General features: G+C 36.5%; 1 protein-coding gene across 1 annotated transcript in view; it reads right to left on the bottom strand.

Moving 5' to 3' along the window:
* Positions 1-219: 219 nt before the first annotated feature.
* IQCM (IQ motif containing M) overlaps positions 220-11526 on the bottom strand; it is a 354275-nt gene continuing 342968 nt past the window's right edge. Inside the window, exon 12 of the mRNA XM_087437208.1 lies at positions 220-623. Within this exon, the coding sequence (XP_087293334.1) occupies positions 520-623 (104 nt within the window). The 3' untranslated portion in view covers positions 220-519. The remainder of the gene's footprint in view (positions 624-11526) is intronic.

Here is an 11526-nt window from a genome sequence, read left to right as displayed (position 1 = left end):
GCCACTGTGCTTCAAATCCTTTCTGAACTAAGGCAGGTAACTCAGGAATACTGAATATTGACTCTCAGTTTTTCATTTTAGAGTGAGCAATGAGAATAGGGAAAAATAATACTATGACTGCACTAATAAAATCATATAGTTTAAAACACATTTTGAGAAACTATTTCCAAAAAATTTAAGTGAGTTTTTAAAAATAAGAATCTTAAAGTTTTTCTAGGCATTTATTGGTGATGGAACAAAACGAATTTAAGTCCAATGAAAGGAATAGTTGACACTATGTGGTTTCAATTTCATTATGAGAAAACAGATATTTTTTACAAAAAAGATCCAATGAATGGTTCATCCAAAGATATTTAGAGATTATAGACTGACTCATCAAAGTCCTTCTTGGAATAGGCAAAGATGCTTGTCCTTTTATCCTGCTGATACAGAATTAATCCATGGCTACTGTCAACCTCTTTGGGTCAACAGGTTCATCTCTTAAGGAACAACTTTAAATTGAAAACATTATTCTACTTCTCACGATAAACGATGTTGTCTCATTTTCCTTTCTCTTATAGATCTGGACACTAACTTCCCAACAATCCGGATGTTAGCTCTTTTGAGTATTGGATGTCCACTCACTGTAAGACAAAATATATAATTATATTAATGAATTTTCAATTAATATGATAGAACATATCATGCTTTTGAAATCATAAAATATTACAGGAAATCAATTATGGTTGTGCTAGAAAACACAAAAGATTTGACTTGGGCACATTTCCTTCAGGTGTATTGTGTTACATCATATATCACGCCAAGAGACTCAGCAAGAGTTACTGGTGGATCAAAGAGTTGAGAGAAAGGATGGCAGAACCTGGATTTCACCAATATATAGAGTACTTGAAATAAATTAGATGCAAAATATGTTTGACCTAAGATAATAAAACAATATTGAAATTTTTTGCATTACAATATAATCGGTTCTGATACTGATATTCAAATCAATATAAATCACTATGTGTATAGATTGCTTGAACTTGATCCATCTTTATGTATAAAATGACTTTTCAAATATGAAATAAAAGTCATAAATTTAATTTATAGCTAGAGTAGTACATTTTTGCCCTTTAAGACTTATTGTTATTATTTAACAAACACATAACCAACTGCCAAAAAATGGTTAAAGTTATGAGAACAATCCATATTACTAAAAGGGAATGAATGACTTGCATTGTAAAAGAAGAAGCAAGGCGTTGTTGCTGTTTTTATGTTTGTCTATATTGTCATTAGACCAAGAGCAAGGCTTATAAAAGCAAAACTAAATTAGACTACATTCAGAGTATTTATAAAATAATTAGTATTAGTAATTATCATTGCAAGTGACATCATAAGGAAAGGCAATAACCAATTGGTGTCCTAGTCTAAACAAAATATGCATGTTAGTTCTAAAGATGAGATCTTAGGATAAAATGATTTCCTACTATGAGTTTTTTTTGATAATATGCAATACCAACCATACATTTCATCATACAGAAGACAGTTGAAATGTAGGATTACTCGAAGTTGGTAAAATAGAAGGAAAAGGGAATATAATGAAACAAGCTCTTGTTCTTACACATTTGTGAGTGAATCTAGATTTAATATTCAATCTTAGTTTCCTGATCTTTGAAATGGAGTTAATATCTATTTTGTCTGGTTGTCAAAAGGATACAAAAACATACATCAAAAGATACATGTGTAATAATAATGTATTAATACTGACTCATCAATTATAACAAACATATCACACTAATGCAAGGTGTTAATAATAAGGAATGGGAGGAGGGGATTGCCGGTGAGGGGGTATATGGGAACACTCTGTACGTTTCACTAACATTTCAGTAAACCTAAACCTCCTCAAAAAAACCCAAAAAACAAATAAAGTGTAGTAATTAAAAAAAGAAATATGTGTCTGTTACTTCATAAGTATTCAAAATGTAGTTGCTCTATTATTATTATTATTATTTACACTATGACGTTATAATATATGTAGGCTTTATAAAGTAATGTCACTAACAATTGTGTGACATAATAGAAAATATATATATTGGTCTCTGCCCCCAGTTCCTGGCACAGAGCTCCTAAAACCCCTGTAATTTTCTAAGTGATAAGAGCACTAGGAGCATCCTTTGTTCTAATATTTGGTCTTTGACCCCATCCCTGACACAGGGGTCCTGAAACCCTTGTAAATTCCTAAGTGATAAGAGCACCAGGAGCATCTTTTATTCTAATGAGGGATGATTAGATCTGGATGGCTCCTAGATGAGGGCTGGTCACCAGAAAGACCAAGTCACAGTTAGAAGCTTGGAACTTTCAGCTCCCCGTTACCCCCCACTTCTCTAGAGAAGGGAGAGGGCCTAGAAACAGAGTTAATAATTGATCATGCCTAACTGAGGAAACCTCCATAAAAATCACAATAGTACAGGGTTTGGAAAGCTTCCAGTTGGATGAACACATCCACGTACTGGAAGGGTGATACACCTCAACTCCACAAAGACAGAAGAAGCTTCTGTGCTTGAGATCCTCCCAGACCTCGCCCTATGTGTCTCTTCATCTGGCTGTTCATCTTACCATATCCTTTAATAAACTGGCAAATGTAAGTGTTTCCTGAGTTCTATGAGCTGCTCTAGCAAATTAATTGAACCCAAGGAGGGCGTCATGGAAACCTCCAATTCGTAGCCAAGTTGGACAGAAGCTGTGAGTAACCTGATGACCTACTACTTGAGATGGGCGCCTGAAGTGGGATGCAGGCTTTTGGGATTGAGCCCTTTACCTGTGGGATCTGATGATATCTGCAGGTAGATAGTATCAGAATTGAGTTAAATTGTAGGATACCCAGCTGCTGTCTGAGAATTGCTTGTTGGTATGGGGGAAAAAAACCGACATACTGGAATTAGTGAACAGAATCTTATGAATCCAGATTTAATCTTAGTTGGCGATCAGAAGTGAGATTGGGAGAGGAATCCTAAATTGTATAATCTGTTATTTCATAAATATTTCAATTATAAAGGATCAATTAGTTTCAGGAAGAATAAAAATGTAAGTATACATAATATATATTTAATCTTTTAAAGTGAATATTCTTGACCTTCATTTTTGTCATATGACGGAAGAGATTCAGAGGACAATCCTTTTGATTAAAACAAGTCAATTCTGAATAAAATATTAAATGTATTTTAACTGCACTCCTAAGCTGGCAGAGAAGCCAGAAGCCAAAATGCGAAGCCAAAGCAAAGTAAAATCAGTAACCTTGGTGGATATTTGAAGGCCAAAGCCAGTTTTTTTGGTCTGAAGTTTTCTGCTGGGCTGCCCTGTATATCTGAACTTCAGCCTTGTGAGGGGAGTGGGGACAGGAGGCAAAGCATACGGTCCAGCCAAAATGAGGAGTTCAGTGTGAGACCACAATGGAGGGCTGGGGCCCCAGAGCTACAGAATCAGAGTAGGTGGGATGATGCAAAAAAAAAAAAGAGAGAGAGAAGAAAACAGAAAACTTCAAAGAAAGGGACAGCAAGGCAACTTTCCTGTGTCCGTGAGGCTGGGTAGATAAGGCAGTGCCCCAAAGCTGGCTCTTGGTTTGGTGTTCCAATGTCACCTGTGTAGTCTCAAATATCTCAAATATATTTAGAGTTTGTTGGGCCCCAAGAACAAAGGAAAAACCTCTCTAGAGGAAAGCAACTTCAACCAAGATCTTTAAAATATGTCATAGAAGCATATTTTCTTAAACGTCTATATTTTACAATGTAGTTTTAAATTTAAAAACAGGTCATAAAGCAGTGTTTATAATATATTCCCAGTTTTTTAAAGTTATATGCATATAAAAACATGTACAGTATTAAATACCAAAATGTTAATAGTGGGTGGAATTATAAGTTAGCTTCAGTTCTTTTGGCTTAGCTATGTTTTCAACAGAAGATATTATTTATGTAAAAATAACGATATTAGAGATTTTCAAGTTTCTAGATTAGAATATATGGCAGAAAGTCATTCTTATTGTGGATGATGAATAAATAGTCAGAAGGTAGATATCTTTGTTCATACTTCAATAAGTTCAAGAACTGATTTCAATAGGGAAAATAATAAAATAAAATAGTTAATATGTTTAATATGCATTTTATAACCCATGTTTTCAGAAAAGGGATACTAAATTTTTCTCAAAGGTTCAGAGTATGCTTTTGGTGTCTGTTTTCTTTTAAACCATCTCCAGATTTTCATGTTCACAAGTCTATTTTATGATTTTTCAGGCAATTTCCCCGACCTCCTCAAGGTTATGTATTATTCTACACTATTGGCTATTTCTTGTGAATGCTTCAAAATAAATCTTTTTAGAGCAACTTGAAAAGAAAATGAATGTGGATTGTGTGAAAAATAAAACACATTTAAGTCATTGAGTATCTGTTGAGTCCTATTTGTTCAAGTTCATGCTAAGTGCTATGGGGTAATCTAAAGGGCACTAACCCAGAAACAAACCAAAAAAAAAAGCAAAAACCTACAATTATTATGTTACTAATAGAGATTCGGTTAAAAAAACAAAAGCACCTACTTAACACAGTATCATGGCCTACCCACCAGAAGATTATCATAGTCAATACAAAGCAAAAATATACTCCTGGATGATAAACAATCAAGGACATATTTAAGTAGTTATGTTTGATGCTAGTCTGTAGCAGGGGTCCAAGTTTGAACCTACATTTTATGCACCTTAGAGTTTCAAACGGGGATATGTCCAGAAGACTGGCAAAACAAATCCTCTAGGGACCTCCTTGCAAAGAAAGGCCAAGAAATCTTCTTGGGGAAAAACTCTTCATACGAGAAGAGTGTGCTGAGTATTTTCATCTTGGTCCAATAAGACAATGGCAGTGGGCAGCTACGGTGATTGGATGTACTCTGAGCCGCCTCTTGCTAAGATGATTTTGTTTTGACTCTCCACTCCTGTGTTCCCTGCCCTCCCACCCCCCAGGGAGATTCTGGCCTATAACATTGTGAGAGGAAGGCCCCATCGAGAAAACGATGGCTGACAAAGCTGTTTTCCTACAGCATGCCCTCAGGATGCCGAGAGCACAGGGCATCAGTGCTCTGAGACTAAGGCAGCTGTGGTACAAAGGTCAGGAGAGGGGCATCTCCGTTCAGCAGGTTGACTTAGGCCAGTGTGGAATCAGCACGCCACGCGTTGGTGGCAACAGCAGCAGCAAGACACCTTCACCAGGCTTCCTGTGCTTCAGAGTGACAACAGCAGACAGGATTGCAAGGGGTGTCTTGAGCAGGGGAATAGGGAATTCTATGTTGCAGCACAGAGTGCTATATTTACGAGCACATGTGAGATATCCTAGGAGAATTCCTAGAAATAACTGCAGTGATGGGAATTGTTTTCAAAGACTGCATAAGAGTAGACAGAAAATTCTGTGTGTGACTATTTTTGTGACTATATATGTCTCTATGTGTACATGTGTGTATGTAGTTGGATATTGTTTTGAAATATTAAAGGTTTTCTTCCCACTCCTCACTGCTCCTAGCTCCTGACTCTGCCATTCAGGCAATATTAATGGCTTCTTTGAGGGTGTCTGAAAATAAAGCAGCTGATTTCTGATGTTTATCAATTTTGAAACAAGGAAAAAATTATAAATAGCTAATAAATATTCCACTCAAGTTTTTAAATAATAAACTTCCTCTTTTGCAATCTGTAAAAAATGGAAAACATATAGCTATTTAATAAACATAGCTATTTAAAATAAGGTGAATAATTTTGTGGCATTCCGTATATGCACTGCCTTCCAGCAGAAAAATCCAAGAACAAAGAACACAACTGCATTTCAAGAAGGAGGTTTTAAAACACAAAGTGAAAACAATACTTTCAAAAGGAAGGCTTCCACTTGAGAGAGTACAGCTTTGCTCAGAACGTATAGCATTTTGGGGATCCAAGAAATCAGAGTCTAAAGAAGTTAGCACATGGAGCCATATGGTAAGAGAGATTGTGTGATGACATGAGAAGCCTTTCCAACTCACAGGGAATAAGAATTGGACCAGCAAATTGATGGAGGAAACGAAGGAGAAGATATGGTTGGGTTCTTGAGAAAGGGCCAGGCACCTTATCTCCTTGTACTTTGCCCTGTGGGAACAGAAAAAGGGAAACCTCAATGATAGAAAGCACATATAGTTTATGCAAAACCCAGGATAAAGGAGTTTTGTTGAAGGGGCTGCAACTCCTTTGAAAAAGCCATGTGGCCAATACGGGGCTGCAGACACTGTGGGCAGCCCAGTGTGGTGGGAGAAGAGCTACTGAGATTGCGGAGCTTCCCAAGTGGGCATTGGAATTCCGAGAAGATTGACTGACTGGTGGAGGCCTAAAGTCAGGCTAGAGAGTGAACAGTGTATACGCACTTCACTACTGGAGCCATGGCAGATATTAGGACTGGATGCCAGTGAATGGCTCCCAAGGTCCAGGTGGCATGATTTATACCACAGGTGGCCAGCAGGGAGAAAAGATCACATTGAGGATGTCTCTCACAAGATGAAAGGAAGTGAGAGAACAGGCCTGTTATGCCTGGCACAGAGTAAGAAAGAATAAAGGGCGAAATTAGATGGCATATATAAACAATAAGAGCAGAATAAAACCACAAGGGTTAGAAATTCAGCTTATAGAATATTGAGATGAAAGAAGTCACTATGATTACTAACAGGGAAATGTTTTCCATGTGAAAGACTTGAGTATGAAACTCTACTTAGCGCGCAACCAGGAAATACAAGTTTCATCGAAAGTGATACCAGCCCACTGAAGAGGATGGGGAAAAAGGAACTGACCTAAGTAACTTCGAGAAGCAGTGTTTTTTGCCTGGAAATTGGAGGCTAAAGACAAAATGCAGATGAATAGACACAAATGGATAGATATATAAATAATTATAACTATGTTTCCAAACACGGGTCAGTATTCATATATATTTCCTAGATCTGTCCACTGAGAGAGCCTGGAAACGGTGACACCTCAGTAGAAATAAGCACATCCAGTGCCCAGATTTTGGTTTCTAAAGACTAGTCTCCGATAGAAGGAATCAAGACTCCTTGGAGAAATGGCTGGTTCTAGGGGTAGAGTGTAATGCAAGATGAGTCTACAGAATCTTGTAGTGCCAGATAGTAAGGAAGCACTCAAAAAACAAAAGGATATAGGGGAATGTCAAAGGGACTCTGAAAAAGCTCCCAATGTCTAAAGCTGGAACAATTTGAGCAACAACAACAACAAAATAACATAGTATTAGATTATAACTCAAAGTATAAAAGAAATATTTGTGAGTACATACTGGTGTAAATAAATATTGAATAAACAAATGGGGGAAAAATCTTTGTTACATAGGAATTCCTAATAATTTATGTAGACACTTCCACCTCCAGGAGAAAAAGTGTGAGCTGGACTTAGTTATGTGCTTTCAAAAAATAGATGGTGGAAGGTGGCTGCAGGGAAAGTAACTTATGGTGAGTGGAGAAATCTGACAAACACTACCTTGGCCAGGTAATCGAGGATAATATCACCAGGGATAATAAGTCACGTTGGTAGTGTGTTCCTGCCGATATGACGTGAGGAGAAGGGCACTTCACTTCTGTGATAGTCTTTCAAAAAATGCGTAGCCTCTGGGGCTGGCCTAGTGGGGTAGTGGCTAAGTTTGCGCGATCCGCTTTGGCGCCCCCGGGTTTGCAGGTTTGGATCCCGGGTGCGGACCTACACACCACTCATCAAGCCATGCTATGGCAGGTGTCCCATGCATAAAGTAGAGGAAGATGGCACATATGTTAGCCCAGGGCCAATCTTCCTCAACAAAAAGAGGAGGATTGGCACGGATATTAACTCAGGGCCAATCTTCCTCACCAAAAAAAAAGAAAAAAGAAAAAAATGTGTAACCTCGGCATTTAATAAACAATAATAATAACAATGAGAATAACTGCTGCCATTTAATGTACATTTATTCTGTGCCAGGCACTGTGTTGAATGCTTTACTCACATTATCTCAATTTCTCTTTCTACCAATACTTGACGCTGTCATTATTATTATTATAAGAAACTAAGATTCATATCAGTGACATGTTTCATTGGGCGATAGGCAATTCTTGATCCACGTATGGATTGCAGAACCTTTTATAACAACTCATTGGAAACCACAGCACTATTTATATCACTCATTTTTGAAGCAAGTCTATGTTACATTATATTATTGTTTGCCTTTTTATGTTTGTCCTGTATCTTCAAAATATCAATAATTCACTTCTTTGTCTCACTGCACTAATCTCTATGAGAGTGTCTTGCAGATAAATGAGTGTTCAATAAATAATTTGAATAATGCTTATTTTTGTTTTACAAAAATGACATCATATTATGCATACTTTGCTTTCTTCACTCAAGAGAATTCATGGAAATCCCTCCAGGCTAACTAGTATAGCTCTAATTCATTATTTTAAGTGGCACATAGTATTCTGTGATACGAATGGACCATAATATTCCTCTATTGATTAAGGTTTACTTTGTTCCTCAGTTTTTCCAAATAAAAATAATGCTAAATAAGCAAGGTTGTTTATTTAGTAGTTCTTTTATTTCCACTTGATACATTCCCAAGACAGAGCACAGAGTGGAAAGTATACACATTTTTAATTTTAATAGCTATTTCCAAGGTGCTTTCTAAAACACTATGAAATTCATATTTCTACCAGCAATGTTTGACAGTACTTCTTTGCTCATAGCCCAGGCAGCAATAGCAGTTATTGTTTTATCTTGCTTTGTTTTAATTTTGGCCAATTGAAAAGCTGCTAATCCACTGAGTTTCCTCATCTGCTAGTTACTTTGAGCATCTCTGCATATATTCAATAGCTGTTGGAGTTTTGTCTTGTGAATGGCTTCTCTATATCTTTTATCTATTTTGCTGTTAGATTCTCCCCCGATCTCAATTTTAAATAGCTCATTGCATTAAACCTCTGTCTTCTAAAATGCAATTCTACTCTAAATCAATTTTTTAAATAGGTTTGTTTATGGTATTTTTTTTCAGAGAAAAGTTTTGAAATTTTTATAAAACCAAAGTCATTTTTCTTCCCTTTTACATTCTTTATTGAGTATCTTTCCTGCTCTTAGCTTGAATATGTAGTTCTCTAGATTTCCTTTCGGAATTATTTAATTACTTACTTATTTACTTATTTGTTTAGATTGGTTGTTGATTTTCTCAGTTGATTCTTTTAGTATCTATTGATATTATCATATGATTTTTCTCCCTAAAAGCATTGATGTAATAAACTATAGGAATAGAATACTTAATTCTTAATATGGTATCATCCTTATATTTGGAACAGAATGTGTTTGGCGCTAGTATATTATCCTTTAAGAGATGGCTAGGACAACTTACTTTTTTCCAAGTACTTGGTACTCACGACTACTAAGGCAAAGAATGTCAACCACTTCCACCTTATTAGAAACTTTCTCTGGATCTTTCCGGCCCAATTACAAAGAATACACTCCCAGTAAGAGTCCTTCAGCCAGGTTTATATGGCTGGGACTGCTTTTCCCACCTGGGTCTCATTCTCTGCCCAGTAGCTAAACAATGAGGCTTCGAAGCTAGAGACATGAAAGATGAAAATACAAAAGCAATTTTAAACTTTTCAATTGGCAATTCTTCAACATATTTCTTTAAGGGGGTGATAGAAAAAGACAAAGTAATAAAAGCCAAAGACTAAAATCTGTGTAAAAGGCACAAATAAGAAATTTCTCTGAGCTAAGGTAGATCCTAATATTCCAAACAAATACATGAGATTAACATAAGGAGCAGGCCTATCTAGAAAAAACTTTTTAAACCCTAGGAAAAAAATGTTTACAGATGCATTTTACCCTGGATGTTCTCCATAACTTAGTATATTCCCTTGACTTTCATTTGTTTTCTATCTCTTTCTCAAAAATGAAAGTAGTATGGTATTACTACAATGATCTCCTAGGAAATACCCAACAAGTGCTTCATTATTCATTTTAGTCTACATAGGACAACAGCAGAATGAACATTCAAATTTCCAAATTGCCTCTGAGGAGAAACAATCACAAGAAAATTAAAGTGTTCCAATATATGTGCACAATGGAAAAGAGCGAAGAAGGTTCAAACCATTTGTGTTATAATCTATTGAGCTCTAATTGAAATCCAATAGATTTTAATGGGATTCAGATAAGGACACTTAATGGACAAACTTTTAAAGCAGGGTGTTCAATATCTCACCAGGAAGTGATAAAAATTCTTGTGACATTTTTAGCACAGAGCTAAGAGCATGAACTTTGGGATCAGAAAGACCAGAATTCATATACCGGCGCTTCTAACTTAACACCTTTGTGAACTTAGGAAAGATGAGCTTGCATTCCTTCATCTGTAAAATGAAGATAATAACAGTACCTATTCCAAAGGAATAGTATAAGAATTTAATGAGAAAATACACATAAAGTACTTGATGTAGATTTGAATGTATCATAATTTACTAGCAAATTGCATCTGTTATTATTCCCCTTCTCTTTTTTTTTTGTCCTCCTCCACTGAGATGGAGATTAGTTTATCACCATCTGCCCTAGTAGATATTTATTTATTTATTGGGTCTATCATTTTTTTTTAAATAGTGTGCTTGCTATGAGAATGCAACTTCCAGACAAGCAAACACCTCTCTTCCAATGGACCACCAGATTGTTTCCTAGATATGCTATATATACCACTCATTGCCTACATTCTGATGTGAAGACCATTGAAAAATATAATTCTTCCTCCATTCTTACTGGTTTTTAACACACAAAACTACCTTCCCCTCCCACATACATAACCAAGTTAAATTCTGAGGAATATAAATTCTTCATTTTGTTCATTCTTCTTAGATAAGTCAGATAGATAAATCTATCTGGCATACCCAAGAGGTCTACCAATACACAACCCAATCTTCCTGCCCTCCCACTTCTCCCTTCTTATATGAGCATGACTCTGGAAATGTTAAGACTCAGTCTGACAGAGTGCATCAAATTTCCTTCTCCCAGATCTTGAAGCTAGGCAATGGCAACTTCTGAGTAAGCATATTTATTAAGGTGAGTATATAATCCCTTTCCATTCAGGGTCCACATCTGCGGAAAGGCTTAGAACTGGATATGTTCATAGGGTAAATATGCTCAGAGTTATACTTTACCACTAGATGTCACTCTTTGTCATATCTAAGGAAATGTGGGGCCACATCCTATTACCAAAGTGCTCTGCGTCTAGGCACATGTCCCTCGCCTGAGAAACATCTAACAGTTACAGACATTGCCACACTGAAAGCAAATAATAAAGATTAATCTCCAATGTAAGACCAAGGCTGACTCTGAGTCCTCTGATCAGGATAGGAGAACCTACTTATCTCCACCAACCAGGACCTCATTTAATAAGTACCCACCCCCAAAGCACTGAGGCACTCCTGCAGTGTTTCTGTCTCCAAGAGTACTCAGCTTTCCAAGCTCCATCATACCAGAGGCTGATGGAATCA

This window comes from Ceratotherium simum, chromosome 12 (genome assembly GCF_057802395.1).
Source record: "Ceratotherium simum simum isolate JZ-2026a chromosome 12, ASM5780239v1, whole genome shotgun sequence".
Taxonomy (NCBI): Eukaryota; Metazoa; Chordata; class Mammalia; order Perissodactyla; family Rhinocerotidae; genus Ceratotherium; species Ceratotherium simum.
This window is presented reverse-complemented; position numbering and strand designations above follow the sequence as displayed.